At 36.4% G+C, this 26,682-nt stretch overlaps 16 protein-coding genes across 16 annotated transcripts; 11 read left to right on the top strand and 5 right to left on the bottom strand.

The window, feature by feature from the left end:
• Nucleotides 1-135: 135 nt before the first annotated feature.
• On the top strand, nt 136-3,096 carry AC631_03590 (uncharacterized protein; the record flags this gene model as incomplete). The annotated part of the gene is made up of 1 exon (XM_015612419.1): nt 136-3,096. The coding sequence occupies one exon, from the start codon at nt 136-138 to the stop codon at nt 3,094-3,096; it is 2,961 nt and encodes a 986-aa protein (XP_015466756.1).
• A 69-nt stretch (nt 3,097-3,165) lies between these two features.
• AC631_03589 (uncharacterized protein) lies at nt 3,166-5,634 on the bottom strand (the record flags this gene model as incomplete). The annotated part of the gene is made up of 1 exon (XM_015612418.1): nt 3,166-5,634. The coding sequence occupies one exon, from the start codon at nt 5,632-5,634 to the stop codon at nt 3,166-3,168; it is 2,469 nt and encodes an 822-aa protein (XP_015466755.1).
• A 188-nt stretch (nt 5,635-5,822) lies between these two features.
• On the top strand, nt 5,823-6,680 carry NBN1 (histone acetyltransferase; the record flags this gene model as incomplete). The annotated part of the gene is made up of 1 exon (XM_015612417.1): nt 5,823-6,680. The coding sequence occupies one exon, from the start codon at nt 5,823-5,825 to the stop codon at nt 6,678-6,680; it is 858 nt and encodes a 285-aa protein (XP_015466754.1).
• Nucleotides 6,681-7,312: 632 nt separating this feature from the next.
• PGA33 (Pga33p) lies at nt 7,313-8,086 on the top strand (the record flags this gene model as incomplete). Its single annotated transcript, XM_015612416.1, has 1 exon — nt 7,313-8,086. One exon carries the CDS (start codon nt 7,313-7,315, stop codon nt 8,084-8,086), a length of 774 nt encoding a protein of 257 aa, XP_015466753.1.
• Nucleotides 8,087-8,251: 165 nt separating this feature from the next.
• Nucleotides 8,252-9,454, top strand: AC631_03586 (uncharacterized protein; the record flags this gene model as incomplete). Its single annotated transcript, XM_015612415.1, has 1 exon — nt 8,252-9,454. The coding sequence occupies one exon, from the start codon at nt 8,252-8,254 to the stop codon at nt 9,452-9,454; it is 1,203 nt and encodes a 400-aa protein (XP_015466752.1).
• Nucleotides 9,455-9,505: 51 nt separating this feature from the next.
• On the bottom strand, nt 9,506-10,531 carry AC631_03585 (uncharacterized protein; the record flags this gene model as incomplete). Its single annotated transcript, XM_015612414.1, has 1 exon — nt 9,506-10,531. One exon carries the CDS (start codon nt 10,529-10,531, stop codon nt 9,506-9,508), a length of 1,026 nt encoding a protein of 341 aa, XP_015466751.1.
• Nucleotides 10,532-10,925: 394 nt separating this feature from the next.
• Nucleotides 10,926-11,549, bottom strand: COX6 (cytochrome c oxidase subunit VI; the record flags this gene model as incomplete). The annotated part of the gene is made up of 2 exons (XM_015612413.1): nt 10,926-11,208; nt 11,389-11,549. 2 exons carry the CDS (start codon nt 11,547-11,549, stop codon nt 10,926-10,928), a joined length of 444 nt encoding a protein of 147 aa, XP_015466750.1.
• Nucleotides 11,550-12,203: 654 nt separating this feature from the next.
• AC631_03583 (uncharacterized protein) lies at nt 12,204-13,163 on the bottom strand (the record flags this gene model as incomplete). Its single annotated transcript, XM_015612412.1, has 1 exon — nt 12,204-13,163. One exon carries the CDS (start codon nt 13,161-13,163, stop codon nt 12,204-12,206), a length of 960 nt encoding a protein of 319 aa, XP_015466749.1.
• Nucleotides 13,164-13,523: 360 nt separating this feature from the next.
• Nucleotides 13,524-14,336, top strand: CAP4 (Cap4p; the record flags this gene model as incomplete). Its single annotated transcript, XM_015612411.1, has 1 exon — nt 13,524-14,336. One exon carries the CDS (start codon nt 13,524-13,526, stop codon nt 14,334-14,336), a length of 813 nt encoding a protein of 270 aa, XP_015466748.1.
• Nucleotides 14,337-14,663: 327 nt separating this feature from the next.
• On the top strand, nt 14,664-15,104 carry AC631_03581 (uncharacterized protein; the record flags this gene model as incomplete). Its single annotated transcript, XM_015612410.1, has 1 exon — nt 14,664-15,104. One exon carries the CDS (start codon nt 14,664-14,666, stop codon nt 15,102-15,104), a length of 441 nt encoding a protein of 146 aa, XP_015466747.1.
• A 649-nt stretch (nt 15,105-15,753) lies between these two features.
• Nucleotides 15,754-16,911, top strand: AC631_03580 (mitochondrial 54S ribosomal protein mL38; the record flags this gene model as incomplete). Its single annotated transcript, XM_015612409.1, has 1 exon — nt 15,754-16,911. One exon carries the CDS (start codon nt 15,754-15,756, stop codon nt 16,909-16,911), a length of 1,158 nt encoding a protein of 385 aa, XP_015466746.1.
• Nucleotides 16,912-17,055: 144 nt separating this feature from the next.
• Nucleotides 17,056-20,094, top strand: AC631_03579 (uncharacterized protein; the record flags this gene model as incomplete). The annotated part of the gene is made up of 1 exon (XM_015612408.1): nt 17,056-20,094. One exon carries the CDS (start codon nt 17,056-17,058, stop codon nt 20,092-20,094), a length of 3,039 nt encoding a protein of 1,012 aa, XP_015466745.1.
• A 14-nt stretch (nt 20,095-20,108) lies between these two features.
• PTC7 (type 2C protein phosphatase) lies at nt 20,109-21,155 on the bottom strand (the record flags this gene model as incomplete). The annotated part of the gene is made up of 1 exon (XM_015612407.1): nt 20,109-21,155. One exon carries the CDS (start codon nt 21,153-21,155, stop codon nt 20,109-20,111), a length of 1,047 nt encoding a protein of 348 aa, XP_015466744.1.
• A 280-nt stretch (nt 21,156-21,435) lies between these two features.
• AC631_03577 (F1F0 ATP synthase subunit e) lies at nt 21,436-21,717 on the top strand (the record flags this gene model as incomplete). The annotated part of the gene is made up of 1 exon (XM_015612406.1): nt 21,436-21,717. One exon carries the CDS (start codon nt 21,436-21,438, stop codon nt 21,715-21,717), a length of 282 nt encoding a protein of 93 aa, XP_015466743.1.
• Nucleotides 21,718-22,146: 429 nt separating this feature from the next.
• Nucleotides 22,147-24,177, top strand: PEP7 (Pep7p; the record flags this gene model as incomplete). Its single annotated transcript, XM_015612405.1, has 1 exon — nt 22,147-24,177. One exon carries the CDS (start codon nt 22,147-22,149, stop codon nt 24,175-24,177), a length of 2,031 nt encoding a protein of 676 aa, XP_015466742.1.
• A 448-nt stretch (nt 24,178-24,625) lies between these two features.
• Nucleotides 24,626-26,455, top strand: HGT14 (Hgt14p; the record flags this gene model as incomplete). The annotated part of the gene is made up of 1 exon (XM_015612404.1): nt 24,626-26,455. The coding sequence occupies one exon, from the start codon at nt 24,626-24,628 to the stop codon at nt 26,453-26,455; it is 1,830 nt and encodes a 609-aa protein (XP_015466741.1).
• Between the last annotated feature and the right edge of the window lie 227 nt (nt 26,456-26,682).

Below are 26,682 nucleotides of genomic sequence, written 5' to 3'. Positions count from 1 at the left end.
ATAAATGATAATGTTTGTGATATTGCGACATTGTGAAGGAGACATTTCACGACATTTCACGATACAAAAGTTGGAAATATAACCTAATGATTTGATGTTTTATGACCAATGTTGACGAGACCCAAGCAATAAACAATGGCATACGTACCTCCACCAACAGAGGGAATTCCTCGTGAAGGTAATGCGGAAAATAGACAGCAACAACATCTGGAACTTGCGTCCGGCTTACAAAATTTGTCGCTTAACAACAATCCATCCAAATCGAAGAAAAAAAGAAGCGCCAGGGCATACCACACAGAATTTAATTCACCAGACGTCACTCAGCCGTCAACACCTTTCCAACCGCAACACCAATCGATCTCACAACCTCAACTCCATGCTGAACCAGTTTCTCTGCCTTACTCCGGGCAAATGCATACGGGTCTGATGCAAGCGTTCACGGCGCCTGATCCAGCGCATGCCCAAAATGAACAACAAAACCTTTCTTTATCAAGTGCAAGATTTCACCATCAACAAGAATATATGACTCCTGTTAGTGAGGAAGATGGCACCTATAAATCTTTTTTCACGTTTCAAAATATTGTACCGCCAACTGCAGGTACGCAATACCATACTGTTGATCAAGGAACTTCATCTTCAAAATTTATGAGATCCTCGATGTATAATGTTCCAGAGACAGAGCAGTTAAGAAATGCTACAAAGTTGCCTCTCTCGGTTACTATAAGACCATTTGCACCTTTGTTAGCGACCGAAGAACCAATACCCGTTGTTGACATGCAAAGTTTAGGATTTTCTGCTGAAGCCGATCCCTTGGATGTTGGTCCACCAAGATGTCGTCGTTGTAGAACTTACATGAATCCAGCAATGCAACATACTACTCATAACAGATTCGTTTGTAATATCTGTCAATTTCCAAACAATACTATTCCAGATGATTACATTTCTATGGTCAATCCAGTTACTGGTGCTAGAACTGATGCAAGTATCAGACCTGAGTTACATAAAGGTATTTATGATATTATTGTTCCAAAACAATATAACGTAGGAGGGTCTGATACAGTTAACCACGAATTGCATCATGTTTTCTTGATTGATATTAGTGAACAAAGTGTTAGGCAGCATTTGCCCGTTTTAGTTGCAGACACCATCAGAGCAACCTTGTATAGCCTGGACTATGATGAGCAATCAGAGACGATGGATCCAAATGAACCCCAAAAGAAATTTCCAGGTAAATTTGCCATTATAACCTTTGATAAGCGATTACAATTTTATAATTTGTCTCCGTCTCTAGATTCCACACAGTTATCTATTTCTTCCGATCTCGAAGATCCGTTTGTCCCTTTTAATGAAGGATTGTTTGCTGATCCGGAAGAAAGTAGAATATGCATAGAAGACGCCTTAAATAATTTGGAACAGTTAAGCAGTAACGAAAATGTTATTGCAGATCCTGAACCATGTTTTGCAGCTGCAGTTCGCACAGCTATGTTGTGTCTTGAATCTGTTGGAGGGGGTAAAATAACTTCAGTCCTTTCCAGCTTACCATCATGGGGTCCTGGTAGTTTGACCTATAAAGACAGAAAGAATGTCGGTCGCTCCCCTACTCCAGAACAAGAAAAAGCCATATATAATCCTGACAATGAATATTATCAATTGCTAGCCAAAGATATGATTTCAAGAAATGTCGGATTAGAATGTCTTGTAGTCTCTCCTACTGCTGTGGATTTATCAAACATTGGCTGGTTATGCTCTGTAAGTGGTGGCTCTGTTTATAAATGGTCAAACTTTAATTTTGAAAGAGATAGTAGATCCTTCACTGCAAGATTTATCAACTCGATTAGAAAGTCTAGAGGGTATCAAGGGCAATTAAAGTTGCGTTGTTCTAACGGCTTACAAGTTACTCAGTATTATGGAACATCATCAGCTGTTGCAGAAGCTTCAGTTGTCGGAGCTGGTACACAAGATCCTATCATACCAGTTCTCAATGAAGACCAGACATTTACCGTATTACTACAGTACGATGGTAAATTAAATACAAAATATGATTGTCATTTTCAAGCAGGTTTGTTATATACTGATCCCTCTGGTATTAGAAAGGTTAGAGTTATTAACTTGGTTTTGGCAGTTAGTGAAACATTAGATGATGTCTTTAACTTCGTTGAGCAAGATTCAGTTGTCACAACAATAGTTAGGGATACTTTGTCGTTTGTAGGGAAGCAAACTTTGCATGAACTACGTGAATCAGTAAATGAAAAATTAGTGGAAGTTTTCACTCAGTATAGGGCAATGAGTGAATTGGGACATAATAGACATCGTACATTAACGAATCAATTGTTATTTCCAGATTCTTTAAAACATTTGCCAATGTATATGCTCGCATTTATCAAATCAAAGGCTTTAAGGGATTCAACAGCTTTGACGGCTGATACTAGATTAGCAGACATATTTCAATTCCTAAATATGCCAGTCGAGAGATTAGTGTATCATTTATGTCCTGCTTTAGTTGAACTCCATACATTAGAGCAAGATGATTGTATGGTACCGGATGAGGGTACCGAGAACCCAGATTATTTTATAAAATTGCCTCAGTATAAAGATTTATCCTATAATCAATTAGATGGTGGAGTCTACATTTTATGTAATGGTTTAGATATTTTTGTTTGGATTCATCCAAATGCAAATATTCTTCTCATTAAGGATTTATTTGGTGATGATATTGATTCCATAGATCAAATTAATCCATTAATTGACGAAATCCCAGACTTACCAACCCACATATCACAGCAAGCTCGTAATTTGGTCAAGTTTTTCCAAACTGAAATAACTGGATCGTCCGCAATTGGAAGTGCCGGCATTCAAATTGTTAGGCTGCAAATAGATGGCGCGGAAGTATTATTCAAAGATTGTTTGATTGAAGATAACTTAAAAGGGGTTCTTGCTGCAAACTCAGGAGCTGCTTATCCAGAATATTTATCTAATTTGCACAAGGCCATTAGAGTTAAATTAGAAAATGATAAATCCTCTAATCGTGTTAGGCAGTCTGTTAGTACAGTTGAGCATCATCAAGACACCTTGGCACAAAGATTGATTCACTTTTAAATTTGTAAACAATGGTTACGTGTATAATAAGTAGATTAAAAGACCATTAATATATAGCGTTAAATTCAACTATTTAAAATTAACTAATTTAATTATTTCAATTATAATTTCCAATATTTCCTTATTCTTGTTCGCACGTAAAGCCAAACCTAACGAATCCTTCAACTTTTTGTCTTCCCTGAACTTGTCTATATATTCTGCGCCTAATTTTGATGCAGAATAAACCAAGTTTAATAATATGTAACTGGCTCTTAATAGTAAATCATCATTCAAATTTTGACTTTCAAAAATATTTGTAAGGATGGACAACAAATGATCTTTTAAGGTAACATTCTGGACCAATATTTGGGAAATCATCTCAAACTCAGAGGTGGCATTTGCTATTAAGCCTCCAATCACTGTCTGAAGCAGTTCATCGGTTGAGTCCAAGAGCCTAATTAGCAATTGCAACCTTTTTAAGTTGTCCTGCTTTTCTATATTAAAGAATTTGACTAACAAACTTGGTTCCGTTATTAAATTAGAAATCAATTCCCAAGTAGCTTTTTGAATTTGCGGTAAATCTGAATCAATAATAAAATTGTCCAAATACTTATCGAATGTTTTAGATATTATTAGCGGTCTCAATTCATTGGTTCCAGTGCTGTTTTGAGCGGCTGAAATGTTTGTCAATGCAAGTAATGACTCATATTTATCCAAATTGCTAACTCCATCATACAAATACTGATCATCCCCAGCATCCCCAAGGGAGCCATTGTACTGGGAAATATCAGGACCTAGTAACTCAATCAAAAATGGTAAACAGGTCTTTATATCATATTTATTAAATGCTAGAGAAGGATTAACTGAAATCAAAATCCTTGCTAACGACCTCAAAGCTAGAAGTCTGGTCTCAACTAACTCATCATTTGAACTACTTGGTCTCGTCTCGTTCCCCAAGTTTTTCTTAACGATACTATTTTTAATGAGGTAATCTAAAACAATATTTAATGCACCTTGCTTGATAAGTTCTTGTCTTGTAGATTTGTCTTGATTAGTAGATATCATAGAAATCATTGTTATAACTTGGGATATTATATTATTATTATGCCCTGCAGAATCAGGGGATTTATAAACTTTTATTTTAGACATTATTTCCACAACCTTGTAATTTATTAGTAAGGAGCTGTTAAAATTTTGGATACTTTCCTGATTTTCATCTTTATCGTCATTTATATTATTAGGGGTTGCAAAGTTTAAGTAATTAGTTGTTTTCTTTTGAGAATTAGCAGCCACAACTTTCAATTTTGTTAAGTTCGATAGGATTAACAAAAGTCCGTAAACTAATGAAGAATTAGTCAGTAAGCTTTTTTCATTTACTTCTGTTTTCTTTTTCAATATAACTAATATACTTTCAATTGAGTTTTCATCATTTCTCAATTTTTGTTTGACAGATGTATTCAAACTTAAATAGGCTAAACCCTCAACACAGTACTCCAAATTTGTGTCGTTCAATTTAGAGTCGGCAGACCTCAAATAGTTTATCAATATATCTGATAATTCGGACATATTTATACTTGAATCTCTTTTCAGGTCTTTTTCTAATTGGATAAAATTCCAGAGTTTAATAATACCTAATGAAGACAAAAGTCTTATTTCTAAAACATCTTCGCCCTGTAACTTAGTTCCAATTTTCAATAACTCAAGATAGTTAGAATAGTTAAATGAACGGCATTGCTCATTTATGCACGAGCTGCTGACAAGTTTCAAGATCTCAGTCGTTATAAGCTGATTACTCGCATACTCTAGAGATGCGGAAGACATTTTTGAAACTTGAAATAGTATTATCTCTTTGCAACCTTCACTCATATATATAGTATTTGATACCGATGGCACAATAGGAAAAAGAGACTCCAAGCATTTCACTAAATTCAAAAAACTAGTAATTGATATTTCATCGGGCTCGTTGTCTACCAAAATTTCTAGGTAGCTAGTTATTATTTCGGTTGTTTCTTCGACAAGTAATTCTAAATTTTTTATAATAACAAGTAATACCAAGCTATAGACTTCGTGTGCCTTTTCCTTCTCCTCGTTGCCTTGGTTGTGTAATGGATTTAGATATTGAAGCATTAACGATACATGCTGAGGATAGGATATATTAAAGTTTGAAATTATTGCAAAGTATAAGGACAAATAAAATACTCTAAGGCCCAATCTGTCAATTCTTTTTAGTATAGTCTGAATCAGGCTCAATATCTTGAGAATTACCTTCTCTAAATCTTCGTTTGCAACTTTTGACTTAATGATATTAATAAGAATAATACCCCTAGAATCTTGCATAATTTGCAAGCCAAGTAAAAACTTCAGCATATCCTCTTCCATAATTCTATAAATATTATCTGATAGTTTTGGTATTTGGGAACATTTTGAAAGGATTTCATAGCTCTTTTTTAAATCCTGATGATCTTGTGAAGCACCTTGTAATACCTTTTTTGCCTTATTAAATTCCTTTTCTTCAATTGATAGTTCACCGAGGAGTTCAACTAATTCATCTTCCGTCATTATGCGACATTAACTATTAGTAGACGTTCAATAATTCGTTGTTTTATAATGATTTCGATTCACATACTAGAAAGTTTCTACATTGATATTGGACCGCACACAACCGAATAAATCCATGAACAAATATGTCATCAGATTAGAATCCAACCAAAACAACAGGGTAGGGCATAAATAGCTTAAGCAATAAGATGGATACGACAACTGTGTTAGATAAGTACACACAAGATCTATCCAACTTGCCTTTGGAAGTGAAACATCTATTACAAGAGTTGAAAAATAAAGATGTGCAGTTGCAAGAGGCAAGGAAGAGGTATCAAACAAAAGATAACCAAATACATAAATTTATACGAGCCAATGGAACTTTAACCAAGCATCCAAAGGAGCAACAGATATATAATAAAATAGAAGAGGATATGGTGTTGGTTAAAAAATTGCAAAAGGAAAAAATATTGTTAGCCAATACGGCGTTGTTTTTGGTATCCAAACATTTATCTAACTTTGAGACTGATATAGCCAAATTAGAAAGAGATGAGCTATTACCTCCCGTTGATAATGTTATGGAACTCGATACACCATCGTCTGATATGAATAGCGTCATCAATGGGTTAAGTGATAATCTTTCGGGCACAACTACACCTAGAGGGCATTCGGCATCTACACCTGTGGCAGACAGTGCAGCCAATAGCATGCTCAGAAAAGCACAAAAGAGGAAGCATGCTCTTAATATAAAGGGAACAAGTGGATTAACGAAACCATCTAAGAGAATGAAATCGGAAGATTTCGAGGACAAGAAATATGATTCTGATTCGTTATCTAGATCTAATGAAGGACCAGGTAACAATGGTGAAGACGCTGATAACAACCTATACTGTTTCTGTCAACGAGTATCGTTTGGTGAAATGATTGGGTGTGATAATGACGACTGTAAATTCGAATGGTTCCACTGGAGCTGTGTGGGCATCACTGCACCCCCAAAGGACGACGAGATTTGGTATTGTCCTGACTGTGCTCCAAAAATGGAGAAGAGAAAGAAGAAGAGAAAGTAGTTTTTGCCTTAAGTTCAGTTCCTACTTCCGTTAAATCACCAAGATCTGTAAGACATACAAATCTTCCAGTTATGCACAGTGCATTTGATTACTCAAGCGGAGAGAGACCACAATAAACCGAGCACCGAGTATATCTCTGCCGATTTTCATATCTACTACAAACATGATAGATAGGTGAGTCTACCTCTAAATCATGTATACGAGTTTCTAAAGCATTTGAGTTTCATAAGGAAGGTTGAAGCCGTAAATATATATGCTTGACAATAGTATGCAAATAATTATATAGACATGTAAATTAATAAAAACAATCCCTTCCATATATCACTAATTTGGCTGAGTCTAGTTGCTTGTATACGTTATCATAGCTCATATCCATATTTTATTGTTTCGAGCGAAAACGAGATTTTGAGCACAATTCGCGTTGTTTTCCAATGTCAAATAAATAGAAATATATATATAGCGATACTGATTCTTTATATCTATTTAATAAGTAGTATCATCATCTATTGTATCTAATCACGTTAGAGCAATATAACTCATATTTCGAAACTTGAACATTCGTTGAATTATTAAAATCTTTAGATTTCTTTAAAGATCGTTGTCTTTTTATTCCAAATAATTGCTAAGAGGCTATGAAATACGCTTACACATTATTATCGATTTTTGCATTCAATACAGCATTGACGATGGGAGCAATGGGTGGTAACATTGGTGGTCAAGCTGGAGGAAATGCTGCTCCTACTACCACTACTGCTGTGAATCCAATACCTGCTGCTGCTCAAACTGGAACTACTGCTACCACGGCTACAACACCTGCTGCTGCTGCTGGAGCCGATACTGATACTGATACTGCAACCACAAAGACTGGTACTACTGATACAGCCACTGGCACTACTGGCACTACTGGCACCGCTAAAACCGGTACTACAGATACCGCTACTGGCACAACTGACACCGCTAAAACTGGCACTACTGATACAGCCAAGACTGCCACCACTGATACCGCTAAGACTGGTACCAAAACTACTACTCCGGCTGGTGCTGCTGGTGCTGAGACAGAAACTGATGCTACTGCAACCACTCCAGCGGGTGTTGCTGCCACTGCTGCCACTGCTGCCACTGCTGATGACACTGCTTCTGCTGAGGAAACTGCCGCTGCCGCTGCTGGAGGTCAAGCAACAGAAGCTACAACAAGTGCTAGTTTTGTTTCCCATAGAGTTCTCCGTTCAACTGCGTCTAGTACATCACAAAGTGAATCTACCTCAGGTTCTAGCAGTGGTTCCAGCTCCAGCTCCAGCTCCAGTTCTGGTTCTGGCGCAGGTTCCGTGGAGTTAAATAAATCTAATCTTTTAATGGGCTTAAGTTTAGCTATGCTCTTTGGAAGTGGCTTAACTATCTTAGTTTGAATACCCTAGTTAAAATATTTTACTTTGTTTTCGGTTCATTTAAGTAAATTATATAGTTACATTAAAGATATTTGTTTTGTGTAATTTGATGATTTTTCACCATTTTTTAAGCTCTATAGAACTGATTCAGTAGATAATTAGTAGGATTCAACGTCATTAGGGATTATGTTCAGGAAAGTGTTGAATAGTAGAGGGATATTAAAGTTTCAGAAGGTGGCGAATAATAGGAACTTGCATCAGAGTTTCAGGGTATTGAATGCTAACCCCTTTTTATACACTAATGAGTTTTCTGCATTAGAATCCAAGATCGATAAGCATTTGTTAAAGAATGATGGAATAATATTGCAGGAAACGGTAATCGATGCTATTAAGGCATGTCAGCATGTCCAACAATCTATTTATGACTATGATAAATTCTGGGAAGATCCAACCAATATAAAAATTAACGATAAAATTCAGGAAATATTGAGTAATGAAAAAGTGGAATTCAATAAAGAGTTATTGACTAAAATTTTCTTGTTGAAGCTTCCTATCGTAACATACGTTCAAGTTATCGAAACTTTTTATAAGAGAAACCCTACGGCATATATCGATAAATCGATCGCGTTGATACCATTCCGTTATTGCTTATTTAACGGTGACTTACAGAATGCATTGAAAATAACTGATTTGACTACTGGCCATAAAAACTATATAGATCAGAAAAATAAGCAGCTCAGGTCTGGTGTTATTAAATTTGCCAGTTCAGCTATCGGTATCACGCTTTTTTCCAAAATTGGGGTTCAAGAAATAATTGAATGGGGATATTTATCTGATAGTTGGAGACACTTAAGTTCGATCAATGCCATGATATTAACATACTTCTTAAATTCCTCGTTTTTCGTTACGATTGTCAGATTTGGAAGGCAATTGATTGCAGGAGGAGGAAATTATTTGACTTGGCAAAAGGGAACTTTCTATACGCATTGGTTCAGACATGCTGATGAATTATCGATGTGTACCAAGATAGTTGAAGCTGACCTTGCAATGAATGGAGGAGGACCATCTGGTGGTGAGTCTAGTCCTGAATTAATTGAAGAATTATGTCGTACTGAAGATGAGCTTTACGAGAGACATACATTACAACCAGGCTATACTAGAGATGGCAAAAAGATTAGGTTAATGGAAGCCAAAGATAACTTGGATGATATAAAGATGCAAGCCTATTGGATGAGTGGTGGTGACGGGTTCGAATGGGTCGAACCTGATCAAGATCCTGCCGATTTAATTTGGAAACAACATTTAGCCAAATTTGACAAGCCTATGTTAAATACAGATAATTCTACAAAAAACTTAAAATGGGCTGAAGAATTAATTGAAGAAAAGTAGAATTGTACATTAACTTGTAAATATGTTATAATCATTATAAATTAATAACTCTTATATATGCGATTCATCAACTTCATTAACTGAGTTGGTTGTAGATTCTGTAGAACCAGATTCACTGCTTGAAGCCTCGACGTCGTCATCTTCACTCCACCTCCATCTTGGTACCAATCTAATATCATAGTCGGTTTCCATTTTTAGCTCATCCCATGGTTCAAAATTCAACCATACCATTTCAAATTCTTCATCCGTATCTATTCTATGGTTTCCTAATTGGATGTGAGGTTTCAAATATTCTTCGTTGTATTTAATCGATGATTTACCTTCCATAATTAGGTCAAGTCTTTCAGCCTTATTCAATTCATTCACGTCCTTTAGTTCTTCTAATAATTTTTTACACCTCTTGATATTGCTGTCATGCAAACTTTGGTAAATTTCTGAATATTTTCCCTTTCTAGATAAGCTGGATAAAAGAGGTGATTGGGAATTCTTGCTTCCTTTGCTAGCTGAAGACGCTGCTGCGTCACTATTTTCCAGTTCAGCGTCAATTATATGTATCTGATTTTTAAACCAGTTTTCGATTTTTGCAAACCACTCTTTATAATTCATAGGTTTGTAGTACCCAGTTGCCCCAAACCACCAACTAGGATTATCGCCATTTTTGATGGCCAATTTCCTATAGAACTTCGCTTCATCGTACCATGGATCATATGGCATAGCCAATCTGGACATTTCAATTCCCGACTGGTAAATCAAATATGATCCACCAACCGCACACAACCATTTCGTGGTTCTTCTTTGCCATGTATTTTCCATATGAAATCTTGCTAAATTAGCCCTTCTTAAATATCTCACCTTGTTAAAACTCAATAAGCCAATCCCTATTTGTAAACTGGTTAGAAAATACAATGCTGGTAAATTATCTGAAGCAGGAACAAGTGGTCCCCATAATCTTAAGCCTAAGCTTGGATTTTGCGGTATGAATGATGCTGGATTTGGAATTGTAATTGTATTATCACCACTTCCGCTACTCTTCCCACTATCATTTCCTCCGCTTCCTGGTGGTATATAAACACCCATTTTCACTTATGTATCCTGTCTTGGAGCTAGACAAGAACTACTGGTAGACTCCAATTCATAATCGAACGAGTGTATTGCCTTTTACACGTGATCCAAACCAATAGCTTCCTAGAGAAACAGACTTCTACTTCTACTTCTACTACATCTACGAGTTACATAATAGCAATATTGATGTAAATATATTATTCTGAATGCAGCCTCATATGGAGGAAGCAAAGGAAAAAAGTATGAATGAGTCTAAGGAGAGATGCATAGACTTATAAACAAACAGGGAAAATAAAAGTTAAATCATGACACTTCCGGCGAGTGCAAACACAAAGGCGAAAGTGGTTCCTATAGCATGACACTCTAGACGGCATGTATCTCTGTTAAATTGTATTGTGTGGACGCATATCTAATTGTCACCAGCATACAAATCTTCCTTCAAGTCAATACCTAATTCTTGTCTAATGTCCTTTAATTCTTCTAAGTAAGCTTCGTATTGTTCGTTGTTTTCAACCTTGTGCTTTAAAGCTTCAAAAGTTCTGACGGCGGTTGGGTAGTCGTTAACCCTTCTACAAGCTTGTAAAGCCTTTTCAATGACAGCTGGAGCTGGAACTAAATCGTATGAAAAACAGTTGTTTAAAATTCTTTGAACTTCAAATAAGTCGTAAGCTTCTTCGAATTCCTTTTCGTATCTAAAATGATGTTAGTAATTGGTCCCTGTGGTTATAAACGTTGATGAAGCCTCTATGATTAATTTTTCACTCATTCGATACTTGAACACAACTTCCAAGTTACTCAACGTATCTTCGAATTGACAGTAAAAACCTTTCATTTAGACATTTCTTTCTCTTGTGTTTCGATTAAATACATACCTAGCAGTGAATTCTTCGAAAGTTTCTTCATGGTGGGATGAATAATTTCTCATTTGTGGAATTGAAATTCTGGTCATGCCAACGTTGGTTCTAACGACATTAGAAATTCTTGGAGTGGCAACTCTGGCTCTTAAAGCGGAACGGATGGTAGAGGCAAACATCGTCAATGTCAAATTTAATGAATCTAAACTGTTATACTAATTGACATCTCGTTAGCATTTATTATATCCACCGAGATGTTAATTGGATCATACGAGTCGTGCATATGCTCAATTCTACTTTCGGGCCCTTTTGGTGGTATTTCCTTATTTCCGACTAGTAAAAGTCTCTTCCAGAGTTATAGAGGATACTACGCATTAAAGTGAGGGATATAAGACCAGTTAGAATGTTAAAGGTGTCGTCATTATAGGTAAACGAATAATGTATCTACTTATTACTACTGTTTGCTGCGTCGAACCAATTATATTTCACCAATTACTTATGTAAGCACGACCTCTACTATATTTTTGGGTGTGTATATAGCAACGAACTAATTTTTTGCAATAATTACATCTTGACTACTTAACAGAGTTTTACATACCGCTAAGGGTCCAGTTTAGACACTTTGATGCTGATAGCAAAGTAGACGGTGAGTTTATTAGGTAAGTTTTGTGGTGTATAGTATGAAAAAGGTTTATGAGCTAAACTGGGCCCATCATGTTGTGTAGCAATATCTACATGTTTCACTGGGCCCTGGAATATCTAATTTGGTATTGTCCTTAGTTTATAATATATGAATCTCTTATTTAATGTCTTGTTTTGCTATAAGTCTATGGCTAAAAGGAATTATCCCCCTTGTGCTTTTGGAAACGCTTCAGAACATTGAATCTCCTTTTGTCCTTCAGGGACTTCTTTGACCTAGACGGGTCCTTAAGATTGACATTTATTGGCTTCCAAAACGGTAACTTTTTGATGTCCACCTTTAGTTTTTTGGCACTGGCAGTATCGGGAAATTTGATTTTTAATTGCACCCATGACCGCGGGCCCGAGCTGTTCACCTTAAGGGAGTTAGATGGCTCCTTGATGAACATGTATCCAAGGCTATTTCTCTTGTAGAATGTTGAACAATAATCCTCGCTGTTGACGTCGTTATTCTGCTGCAAGAAATAATCACGGAATTTTGGACACCGCCTTGTTTCTCTGGTTCCCGCAGGCAATCTTACTACAGCCTGGTTATTGGAGACGGTTTTGACCTTCTTACTAGGTCGCGATGTCTGTGATATAAATGGTGGGTTATTCACTCTTGTCAGGTAAATGTTCTCGCGAGGACTTATATTTTCGACCTCCAAATGCTTATTTTGGAGCTCTAACGAGTCTTCTCCTTTCATTTTTTGTCCTAATCCTGCCATTTCTACCCGCGGCGACCATCCATGGTCCACAAATGGCGAAAACGCTGGACCATCCTTCGGTTTGTCACTCCAAATCGAATATGACCCGTTTACACCCATCGCCAGTCCAAGACTCAAACCACCAATATTAATATAGCTCGTCTGGCCTCCAACTCCTGTTCCTGTTCCCAAATCACCGTCTATACTACCCAAACCATCTCCAAAACTATTTCCCAATTCACGTCCTAAATCGCCCAAAAATCCAATTCCTAGCCCTCCGGCGGGCCCTTGCAACTCTGTGTCCGTGTTCTCTATTCCAAACCCACTAAATTTACAATCATGTTTCCCCTTCAACTCTCCTTCCAAGCCTCTACTAATCCTACCATCTCCTCTACTTTCAACCGTCATAGTGGATCCCTGGTGTCGCCCGTTCGCATCTCCTGAAGGAAAAAAATTACTAGTTTTCCGCCCACTACTCGGAGACATAAACACGCTATCTAAAGACATCGAACCGTACCTCTGATCTCCCGATCTGCTTAAAATTCAATAAATACCTGTATTTCTATCACCTAAACCCCATGCATCCAGATAGTAATGAGCTAGTCGTTCATGAACCAGATCTTTTTTGATCTCGGGTCGTGTATTGGGTTATTTTTTCCTTTGTCGAGGATCAACATAATTTCAAAACAACCCATTATTGCTTTGTAATACATTACCAAAAGCACCTTACATAAGATAAACAATTTTGCAGCTAAGGATAATAGCAGGATGAACACAAACTTCAGTGCGTGGACCAACGAGAAAGAAGGAAACGCCACGGATCCTACAGAGGAACAAATTGACCCTACATTTGCTAGACATCAGGACACGGATTTTCCTACAGTTGAGGATGTGACGGCGGCAGCGGTAGCTAATGCACAGCAAGTTCCACACCAGCAACAAGGACACCAGCAGGTGCATCCACACCAACACCAGGTTATCCATCACCAACATCCACATCAGCAACAGCACTCACACCAGCAACAGCACCAACACCAAACACATGAGGACCATATGAGGGCAGCACAGGCAGCAGCGGAATTGCAGCAGGTGCAACAACACCAGCAACACCAGCACGCACAGCATCAACATCAACTAGCAGCTGCTGCCGCAGCTGCTAGTAATTTGCAAGACTCGGATTCTAACGAAGGTGATGGCAAGATGAAGATGGCGTCGGCAGGTAGTCCCAGGCCATCGAGACCGGTGTCAGGCACCAAGAGAGCAGCTCAGAATAGATCAGCTCAGAAAGCGTTCAGGCAGCGTAAAGAGAAGTACATTAAAGATCTCGAGCAGCAGGCAGCCGAGGTGAATACTCTTAAGCAAACCATCGAGGAGCTCAGAGCAGAAAACTTGCAATTGAGAGACTACACTTTGGCTTTGCAGAGCAGAGTCATTGAGCTCTCTCCTGCTAGTAGCCACCATCCACTTTCGACCACTTCCCAGCCTCCTACAAACCAATCACACGAAAGCTCTAACGTGGGGGTCCCTGCTCCCCCAGCAGCCGTGTTCAGTGGTAATAAGATGTTCAATAACGACAAATAGTATGCCAATTGTGCTACAATGTTATATAATAAGACGTTTGTATATGTCCTTTGTATTTTAGTTCTGTTTCGTGTTTATTTGCCGTTGTAGTCGTTAGTCCTTGCGTAGTCATATAGGGCAGTCCTATAGTGCCTTTATGACTCATGTAGAGCCTTGCGCGATACCGGCCAAATATTACGTCCGGTATCCTGTATATAAGTGAGATAATTGCACTTAATAAAGGGCACCAATGTTTGATAATAGCGAAGGTATTTCATATTTATTTCGACCAGTGGAAGGAATAGTAAGTTTTAACTAGGTTTTTATTGCTTATGAGTTGCCGCTGACATGGATAACAAGGTAGAACTGTACCATGAGTTTTTAAATTTAATGGAATCGACCAACTACCACGATGACTTGATAACAATCACCTCAGAAGAAGCCACATTACCATATACCAACCTGCCCCTCAACTTAAACTTGCATTTGAACATAAATTCGTACTACGACATGTTGACGGGGACAGGTGAATGCACATTTGATTCGAAGTTATATAGGATACAGAAAAGTTACGACGAGTGTCCGGGTCTACAGCTGCATGTGGGCGAGGATAGAATCTATACGGGCATAGAGTTTGATGTTGAAGAACACGAAGAAGAACTACTCAGCGAAATAGAGTGTGATAATCCAGTGGTACCAGGATTGTTTCCAGCAATGAACGTTGATGACGAACGCCAATTTATCAAATTTGACAAGCTACCCATTGTTCCTTCATATATTTCTAAGTAGACTGACAGGTCAGTATTTATTTAACGATTATTAATTTAAACATGTGTATTTAGTACTTATTTTGTCCGTAGCAATGATTGTAAATTCATACTTGAACTCTGACGGTGCCATTCCAATAAGAGGCCAGGAATTGTACTATGACCTTAAAGTCTGACCCGTGCAAAATTCGGTCTCGGTTCCTCTTTACTTTTGATGACTACAGTAAGTCCCAACGCCGTCTCCCAAATTGCAAAAAAAAAACAATTGCATCGCATAAATATACCGCTATTGTATCTATCAGTCCTGATTGGCGACTCCTTGGGATCAGGGACACAATAGAAGTTGGCAGCAACTTCCTAACCATGAGCACAATAAAGATGCAAATTTTTGTGCACCGAACTTTTTCTGATTTAACAGCTCCACAACCTAGAACATTTTGGGATTGAATCTAAGCAATTCTCCTTCTGGCTTGTTTCCTTTCCTCGTTATAGTCCTTATTACCATTGCACATACCCATATAGCTATATAGCTGTTCTGGTTGTGAGTCACGTGAATTCATTCAAATATTGGTTTGTGCACGCTTTTGTCTTAAAATATTTCACTTCAGCGAATAAAAAAAATCGTCACTTGGACTTCAACCTGATTTCATTAGTTTAATAATATAAGTGACATGATTGGTAATCGTTTTGTCAGGTCAGTTAGCTCGAGGAACGTCAGGTTTTTATCCAGTACCTCTCTCAGATTGGGAGTATGGACCGAGTTTAAAAATAGGCCATCGAGTTTGAAATTAATTGATAGCGAGACGTATGAAGACATATTCAAAGGCATTAACCCAGAAAAGGGACCAGCTTCTATTGCCAAACCAGAAGAACTGAGAGCATATCACTCCCCGCTCCATATCGATGACACTTTTAAGTTGGCTTATAATGTGTTGGAGGCCGAAAGTGAAGATTACTACAAGCAAGTTGAATCTTTGAGGGAAAGACTCAGCAATATCCAGGATCAAAAAGAAATTGACCAGATAAATAATCACATCGATAAGTTATTGATCAAAGCTGAACGTCAGAATCCAGAAGTGATGTATAATATCGAATATTTCCCTGAGAAAATTGACAAAAATCAACCAGTTTATAGAGAATTCTTGAAAAATAAATGGGAGTCGCATGATTTGATGGTTACAATGCAAAGATTAGAACAACTAAGCGTGATTCCTGATACATTGCCTACTCTTGTTCCAAAAGCCGAGGTAAATGTTAAATTCTCTCACAATGTTGATCCTTCTTTTGCAGACTGGGTTACCCCAGGTGAGATATTACCTACTTTTGCTGTCTCTCAACCACCAACTATAAAGATTCAAGAATTCGACAGAATTGACGGTGAACAATTGTATTCTGTTATAGTCATAAACCCAGACACTCCGGATTTAACTACTAACTCATTCAAAACTACCTTGCAATATGGTTTATGCAATGTTCCGTTAAATAATGTCGATAATATTATTAACCCTGCTAAATTATTAGCGAATGGTGATGAGTACACTTTCAAAGAATATGAACCTTTGTTACCGGAAAAAAATGCACAAATTCAAAGAGCTTGTCTCTGGGTATTCAGACAATCAGGACCATTATCTTTGAATAACGTTTCTTCTGAAAAGTTTGATGTTAGAGAATTTACTTCTGAAAATAATTTGACTGCCGTTGGTGCCCACGTTTGGAGACAACATTTTGACAGAAGTGTCAATGATTTAAGATCCAAATTTGGATTGGACAAAGGAAGAGTATTCCACAGAGTTCGTAGACCACATCCACTTGTCGGACTTTCCAATTAATTCTATATATATATTGTACATAGTCATAGTAATGAAATAATCATCAGAATTTTTCTCACGTGAGTAAAGTCAACATTCGGTCTTCTCAGGTTAAGTAGAGTTAGTTAAATTCAAAGAATAAACTCAATAGCTATATGATTAAGTATGTCCGAAGAGTTAGATGCTAGAAGGAGAGAATTATTGGATCTTAATACTAGAGCATGGGATGGCGAAGAAGTTTTTAAAACGAGCTCTAAACTAGACTCGTCTTTGAAAAAAAACACCACTTTCATAAAGAAAATCAGAACAATAAGCGGTGATCAATGTCAGAACATATTAAAAGATGTTAGTACCGTTTCCTTAGAAAAATATTTATCGGAGATAATTCTGTCTGTTAGCGCAGGGCTACTTAAAGTTAGTAAAGGTGATGACATCTTGGCAGCGATGGAAATTGTATCTGCTTTGCATCAAAGGTTTTCTACGAGTTTTACGCCATATTTATTCGCTAATTTCTTGAATGGATTAGCCAGTCCTAGTAGACAACCGGTCAATGAACAAGAGAAAGAAAAGGAGGATCAGTTAAGGGTAATAAGACAAAAAAATTTAATCAGACTTTTGATGGAATTTTATTTAATTGGTATTTTCAGGACTATCAAAGACTGTGATCGTGAAAATCTTCCTGGTTTTATAGTTAAAAAGTATTCTAAAGCCCAAAATGAAGCCATAGTAATCTTAGTGTTGAAAGATATACTAAATTTCGAAATTAAGCTGGGAAATTCGTTACCAATTTCCCAAGTTTTTTTAAAGCGATTTAGTCACGCAATATATGATAATGATAATTCTTTGCTTCCTTTTGAAACTAGAAATATATTACAACAAATCTTTAAAATATATACGCTGGCAATACTCGAAATCTTGGTACAATTAAATACAAAGTTGGGCAAGCTCACCGAGCGTAATAAAAAAGCTTCAATTAGAACAGGTAAAATATTAGAAGAAAACATTACTGATATAAACTATGTTACATCCTTATTTGACAAATTTAAGAATAGCAGTGAATTCTTGTGTTCGATTTTGAAAATGGATATGCCTGAATTGCCAAACAATCAACCAGAAGAGGAAGAAAGTGTGGTAACAGGGTTGGTAAAGAATAAGAGTTTGAATGAAGATGACTTAGAAATATGGGATAATCTTAAAGAAAGAAATTTTTATACAAAAATTCCAGATATCTCTGAGCTAATATGTAATAAACCTGAGACTATTTCTGAAATATCAAGCGGTGAAAAGATAAATGAATTTATTACAAAACTAGAAAATGTATCAAACGAACTGGAAATTGATGCATTAGTATCTGAATTCGTTAATTTAGATTTAAATAATAAAGCCACAAGAAACAGAATAATGAAATTTTTCATCGAGACCCCAAATATTAATAATTTAAGATTTTATTCCCGTTTTTTAAAGATCAACGAATCAAGTTTAAAAACATTAATTGATGAATTAACTACTTATTTAGACAAAGGATTCCGTTCTCAAATTTATAATAATAAGTTGAACTTTAAAAATATTTTCTTTTTTTGTGAATTAATTAAATTTAAGCTAATACCAACCCATGTTATTTTTCATAAGATTAGAAGTTTAACGATTAATATTTCATTGACGAACAATATCGATATCTTGTCTGTTTTTTACGAACAATGCGGTAGATTTTTATTAAATGATCCTGATTACAAAACACTAATGAATGAGATGATAGAATTATTGAAACAAAAGCTGAAAAATGATAATCTTACAGCTAACGACAAATTGGCTATTAATAATTTACTAATTGTTGTAATACCTCCAGCAACAAAAATTAATCAGTTACATAACGAGAAACCAAAATTGACTGCACAACAACAGTTTATTATCAGGCTATCCAGATATGAATTGAATTCAAAGACTTTTACGCTTGTATTAAGAACATTGAAGAAATTTGATTATTCCAATGATGAAGAGTTACAATCAGCATTACTAGATGTTTTTGCATCACCAGATTTACTCAACTATGAAAACATTGTTGAATTAAGTAAATTATTGGAACAATTGTCAAAGAAATACAAATCATTATTAATTAAAACCGTGGATACGATTGTTGAAAAGATAATGAGGGGATTAGAGCTTAATGATTATAGACTTAATCGAACTAGGATATCCCACGTTAAATTTATTAGTGAATTGTATAATTTGAAATTACTAAATTTCAAATTTGTCATTGATCTATTATACAAGATTTTATGCTTAGGACACCCAAATAACCAACCATTACCTAATAATTATGATATAGAAATTGATTTGCCTAACAATTATTTTAGAATCCAATTGTGTTGCATGTTATTGAATAATTTGAACTCAATTGTGAAATCAACTGGAACCAAGAAATCGTCAAAATTGAAATCAATCAAACGTAAAAATGAAGTGAATGAAGATTTGTTGAGAATATTTCTAACTTTTTTTCAGTTTTACTGCTTCTGTAAACAACAACCTATTCCAATCGAAATTGAATTCCAATTAAATGATCTCTTTACTAAATACTATCCTAATTTAGAGATGGATAGATTCAGAGATTTAACAGAATCTATACATAAATTGCAAGAAATTATTCAACAAAAGGGATTTCAACAAACTGAGGAATACGACGATGATGAGGATGATGAGGATGATGATGAAGAAGTGGAGGATGATGATGATGAATTAGATATGGATGATGAGGACGATAGTGACGATGATAGCGATAATGATGAGGATGCTGATGAAGATGATGAAGAAGAAGATGATGATGATGATGATGAGGACGAGGAGTATGAAGAAGATGAAGAAATAGAAAGGGTGGCACAATTTTCAGAAGAAAATAAGAAATTTGCTGATGACTTGGATAAAGAATTCCAAAAAATTGTCCTTGATTCTTATGAATATAATAAGGCCAATGTATCTTCAAGGAATAAATTTAATGTTCCATTACCACCTAAAATAAATGCATCACAAGGATCGAATGAAAATAAGATTTCTTTTAGTTTGCTAACGAAACTGGGTAAAAAAAATAATGTCAAACAGGTCAATTTACCTACTGATACCAAATTTGCGGAATCGTTATTAAAGGAGCAGGCCAATCAAAAAACACATAGAGAAAGAATCATGAATCTAGTCTTAAACATGGATAATTAAGTAAGTATATAAAGTTATGTAACTTTAACTAATACAACAGTTATGTCGTCTTCTTTACCTCCCAAATATTTTTGGCCGGTCAATCTAGATAACTCTTGTGCAAATGCACTTGGAAAGTTGACGTCCTTCGATACCTTAACAACTTCCTCCACAAAAGATTTCGAAATGTCAGCTAAGTCTACCTTAGGTTGTTGCTCGAACTTATCTTTTAAGAAAAGTTCAATATCATTAGGGATGACATTATCGGTGACCCCATCTGTTGCGAACATGATTATATCGTCTTTTTGCAAATCCCAGGAATATTCATCTGCACGATCAGGGGTGTCAATGATATACCGTCTCCCTTCAAGTTCAGCTTGTCTTACTATTTGAAATGGAATCTTGGCTAATTGGTATGGAGTGTTAAAATTATGTGTCTGGAAATTTGTTTCGTTTATCAACTTGTAATCACGGAATAACCCGCACCACGAGTCTCCCAAGTTGGCTACCTTAAGTTTATAGTCAGGAGTCAAAATTCCCAAACATGCAGTAGTTCCACCTATTTCAACCTTTGGGGAGTTTTGTATTTCCTTAAATGCATCTGCCAAAAGGCTTTTAGGCGTCAAATTCGCATGCTCCTGCTGTTGTTCGAATATCCCCTTCATTGACGCACACAACTCCCTAGAAATGGCCGACGAATCGTACCCAGCTTCCGACCATCCTCCCACTCCGTCTGCCACTCCAAGAGCAACGTAGCCATCCTGTGACTTCTCGGACACGAATAAATTGTCTTCTCCCGTAGGCGACTTCTGTGCTGGGCTAGCTTTATGGTTTTTGCTCTTAAAGAGGTTCGATTCCTCTCTATCCTTCGGTTGGTACGCCACCGCAATATTGTATGGCATCAACTTCGTCGATGTCGCAGCAAAGTTGTTAGCCGCTGCACTGGCTGATCCCCCATGATGAGATGAACCTTGCGACCACGATGATGAAAATCCGAATGTTCTTTTGCTGATCGTACTTCTAGCCGTGTTACATCCCGTCGAAAATCCTCTCTTCGTAGCAAAAGATACAAGCAACAGCATAACAATCACAATTATATATATTACACCTTTATTAATTGGATTTGTCGTATTTAAAAGGACCATATCTAGCGTCCTTCCATATCAAGTGTCGTAGATATTCTATAGTAAAATGGTTTGGGGTTTTGTGCAGTATGTTTGGATTATGTAATCTTTTTTTTTATCCAATGAAATTTTCCACCCGAACGAGGGAAACAAAGGTAAAATAATGAAAAATACCCATACAACCATCAATATAGGTAGACTTACCAGAAGTAATTAATCAAAAAAAAGAAGAACTAAGATGTCTGCTACATTCAATGTTTTAAGGTACTCCCTTTTAGGAGCTGGTGTTGTTTATGGTGCTGTCCACAGATATAACTTAGAATCAAGTGAGGCCGAAAGACAATCGCTTTCCCAATGGAAAAAGGAAGAAAACTTAATCAAGCAAGCTAAAGCTGAATACGCCAATAAGAACCAAGCTAAGACACCTGCTCCTCAACAAAGCAGCGGATCTATCAACTGGGAAGATCCAAACTTGGACATCGGTAAGGCTTTAGAATCGTTAGTGCAAAAATTAGATTAAATCATTGAGAAGATGGGTTATCTTTGAACGAAAGCATAGTGTAGACATCCATTCCGTATTGCTATTGCTTTTATAGGGGGTTCCAACTATTATTGAACAAGTTGCTTAATTGTAGATAAATTAGCATTTCCTGTATAACACGAGAGTTTCGATTCTCTATATATTGATTAAAAATGAATACAGTACAAAAGAATAACCATGCGTAGAATTGCAAGAATTGCTTATATCAATAGAGGTGTCACGCCAGTAGAACCCTGGCCACTGTAGGAACAGGTTCCATTATTCAGAACGTTTGACTTCCGGGTGTTTAAGTATGTGTGGCACGTGTATTGATGTTCCATGAGTGTCGATTTCCGGGGGGATCCTAAAATCGATGATAATCTCTATATGGCTTCGTAGTACTAGTGATATATCGGTACAGAATGAATTATGGCTCTGTCTAACTTAAAACCCCCCACACTGAGGAGGGTATTAGGGTCGCCGTTTAAGTCACCTGCCAATGTTCAGAATGACAAGTCAAGCAACTTGTTTTCGAATTCAAATCCAGATTCTCATGCCAGTCCCACGCCAAAGCGAAACGAGGAAAGAAATACAATATTTGGCCCAAATGACTCAATCGAGGAAGAGGACCATTCATATGATCATAAGAATACATACAACATAACAGATAACGTAGCTGAAGATGTTATGTGTCCAATTTGTAATGAGCAGATGATTAGTCTATATCAGTTGAACCAGCATATTGACGATGAGCATAATATATCTGAAACTACACCAGGAGCAGGGGAAGCAAATGAAGAGACAAACGCAACTGTTCTTCCTAAAGTCTTGAGTAATGAATTTATTAATAATGACATAACAAAATGGTTTAGAAAGAAACCATCACAAGAAATAGTCACACCTGTCAAACGAAAGACAATCAAGCTTGATTTGATAGACAATAGTAAAGAATTTAGTCTCAGCGATAATATAACAACAAACGAAGGCAGTCTTCATGATGCTCGCTCAAATGCAAGTTCTCCGTCGATGGATAAACTGAGAGCTAGAGTAACTAGAGTACATTGGAAAAAGCCACTGACATCTCAAAATGTATGTACACATCCCACTTGCAATAAATCATTAAACGTCAAAAATGGTATTGTGAATTGCAGAAAATGCGGAGACTTGTTTTGTAACCAGCATACCTACAATAAGGTAAAGTTAAGAAATTCTGAGGACAACAAGGAGCCTCTATATGATACTACAAAAGAGGGCCAATGGTGCAGGTGCTGTGAGAAATGTTATCTTGCAAAGCCAGATTTAATTGAAGGTACACAGTCCAATGTTCATGATGTAACAAGCATTTTCCTTCAAAAAAGACAATCTTATGTTGATACCAAAGAATTGGTGAGAAATAAAATTCAAAAAAAGTTTATCAAGGTAGTCAATCTCCATGCTGACAATTTTTTATCTACAAGGGATAAGACAATACTAAACAACATACGATGGTTATCGTTAAACAATTCTAAAGATTCCATATTGGAAAGTGAACAGGAGATTGTTGGTCATGACAACTGGCAAATTGATGCAAAAATAACTCATTGTAATATTTGCTTAACAAAATTCAGCATGTTGATCAGAAAGCATCACTGTAGGTTGTGTGGTAAAATAGTTTGTGATGATTCATTTGGAGAAAGGTCAAACTGTCTGATTGTTGTTCCTTTGAGTAAATTACTAGATAAACTAGTAACATTAAACTATTCACCTCTCGTAAAACTGAATCTTGATGATTTGTTGAACACGGAAGACAATAGATTTTCTGTAAGGTGCTGTATCAACTGCAAAAACGATTTGTTGCATGAATGGAAATTAAAGAGTCTAAAAGATTCTAAAGAAGACGGCATATTCTTAGTTTATACTGAGATATTAATGACCAAGAGAAAGATTCAAGCGATGATACCAAGGTATAAAAAATTAGTAACGGACCCCAATAACCAAGCTACGAACAAACTAAGGATTAAATTAATGGCATTCATGAAAGACTTTGAGTCCTTAACAATTCTGTTTAAAACCAAATTTTTTGATAAAGTTAATGATAGACTAGCCGTAAAAGAAGCATACTTACCGTATGCAAAATTGATTAACAACATTTATCAAGGATGTACCATATTTTTACAGGAAACGTTAGTTAATGTCAAAGTTCTAAACAAGGAGTATAAGCAGCAGGAAAATAAATTACTAGAGCTGATGAAGCCAAATGAGCAGTCTGTAGCGACCCCGAAGTTAACGAAGAAAGAAATTAGGGAATTAAGAGAAAGTTTGATGGTAATGAATGAACAAAAATTCTTAGTGGAAACCCTTATTGAACAAGTCACAAAACAGAGAAGATTCGACGAATTGACACCATTAATGGAAAATAAGAGTGAACTTAGTGCTGCAATCAAGGACTTGGAATTAAAACTTGGCAATGACGGATTTTAGTGACTTTCATTAGCAAAGATGGTCTATTTAGAGGCTCGTGTTTGAATTTCCTTTACCTCCACACAATCCCCCAAATATTTATGTGGGGGCAAGTCCCATAGTTAATAGTATAATTATATAGAGAACCCAAAAGGATTATACTTGAATCCTCCATCAGACCCCCAAATAGGTGTTTGGGGGATCATATAATTAATCCTCAAAATATCTATAATTGCGTGGTATCCTCCACGCCCCTCCACACTTCACTCACGTAAAAATTTATCTAGTCGCTGCTGAATCTCAGTTCGTCCGTAAATTAAGTATTACATAGACGATTTGTACAGATAATAAAACTGTTGCTTGTGGGGTAACAAAAGAGTCAAATATTTAGAAAAGCATATATATATATGTATATGCTTTGATATGAGATATAGTTAGAGGATTATAAAATTAACTATAGAAAAGCATCATGGATGATAAGATCAAATCTCAACTGTGTATTTCACTGCAATCTTCTAAAAACATAGATACATCTTCTATGGGACAATCATCAGTAAGTGGACCACGTAGACTGTTATTGAATAAAATTGTTGGTGGCTTGAAATTCGAAAAGGTAGAGGACAGACCCACTCCATCACAGGTTTATAACTGGAGAGTGTATGGAACAGCTCTTCTTGCATCATCGGCAGCTATTATTATCGGGTATGATGGTGGATTTATTGGGGGTACAGTGTCATTACCATCTTTCAGGTCAGAGTTCGGCCTTGATAAAATGTCAGAGAACGAAGCAGGAGATATAATTTCCAATGTTATTTCTGTCTTTCATGCGGGATGTTTCTTCGGAGCATTATTCTCGTACCCTTTTTCATTCTATTTGGGTAGAAGGATTTCCTTGATCATTAGTGCAACCACCATTACAATAGGATCGGCTATAATGTTAGCAGCTCTGTCAAAGAATGGCCTTGCACCAATTTACGTCGGTAGAGTATTAGCTGGGTTGGCAGTAGGTTTCTCTACAAACTTAACTCCAGTGTATTTGAGTGAAATTTCGCCTCCTGCAATTAGAGGTAGAGTGATTGCTTTGTATGAAATCGGTTGGAGAATTGGTGATTTAGTTGGATTTTGGATCAACTATGGGATTGATTCTCATATTGGTCCTTCCAAAAAACAGTGGTTTATTCCTTTTGCAGTGCAGTTAATCCCAAGTGGTATCTTCTTTGCTGGAAGTGTTATTATGAAAGAAAGTCCAAGATGGTTGTACAGTGTAGGCAAACATGATGAAGCTATTAAAAACTTAAAATGGTTTAGAAACTTACCGGAAGATGATGAATACATGGTCTATGAGGTTAACCAGGTTAAAGAATCTATAGAATCACAAAGGCTTCATATTGGTCTCAAATTATGGGATCCATTCAAACAAGTGTTCTTCAAAGATCACAAAATCTTATTCAGGTTACTTATCACCTGTTCGTTATTTTTGTTTCAAAATTTCTTGGGAATTCAATCTATCAATTACTACTCCCCTATTATTTTCGCCAATTTAGGGGTTAAAGGAACAAATGCCACATTATTTTCAACGGGTATGTTTGGTGTGGTCAAATTTGTGTGTACCTTCATCTACATTTTGTTTATTGTTGACACGTTTGGTAGAAGAAAGGCATTCATGGTTTCTTCCACAGTATGTTCCATTTGCTTTTGGTACATCGGTGCTTATTTGAAGGTTAATGATCCTTCTAAACCAGGAGTTGAAGCTGGCCCAGGTGGTACTGCTGCTATTGTGATGATGTACTTCTGGATTGCCTCGTTTATTTTGGCTTGGTCTGGTGGTCCATTTGTTGTTGGAAGTGAAGTCTTCGATCAGAATATTAGATCATTTGTCCAAGCAATCAATGCGGCTATTTCCTGGATTCCTATTTTCATAATGTCAAGATTCACTACCAAAATGATTGACACAATGGAATATGGTATTTACTTTTTCTTTGCGTGTTTAGCAGCATTATCCATCCCATTTGTGTTTTTCTGTGTTCCTGAAACAAAGGGTATTGCCTTGGAGGATATGGATAAAGTATTCGACAGGTCATTACCAGCTCGTAAGGCTCACAGAGTTGTTCTTGGTCAAATCAGAGCCAACGCTATTACTCAATTAGAGGGACATAGAGGGCTTTACAAGATGGATACTAACAAGTCAAATGAAATTCAAAATATTGAGGATTTAGAATTAATGGTAAAAAGTGAAAAGAAAAAACATCTTAATTTAGCAGTACTGGATACATATATAACGCTTAATGATAATGAATAAATAATTAATTATAATTTCAATGTAGAGATCGTTCAAAAAAAAATGTGAAAATATTTATTATAAGATTGAATGGGATTATTTTGTATACATATTGATTAAAATTTGTAGAATTTTTAAGAATAAGGCAACTTGTCCGAGCGGTTAAGGAGAAAGACTTGAAATCTTTTGGGCTTTGCCCGCGCAGGTTCGAGTCCTGCAGTTGTCGCCACTTCTTTTTTTTTGTTTTT

This window comes from Debaryomyces fabryi, assembly GCF_001447935.2.
Source record: "Debaryomyces fabryi strain CBS 789 chromosome Unknown contig00079, whole genome shotgun sequence".
Classification (NCBI taxonomy): Eukaryota; Fungi; Ascomycota; class Pichiomycetes; order Serinales; family Debaryomycetaceae; genus Debaryomyces; species Debaryomyces fabryi.
This window is presented reverse-complemented; position numbering and strand designations above follow the sequence as displayed.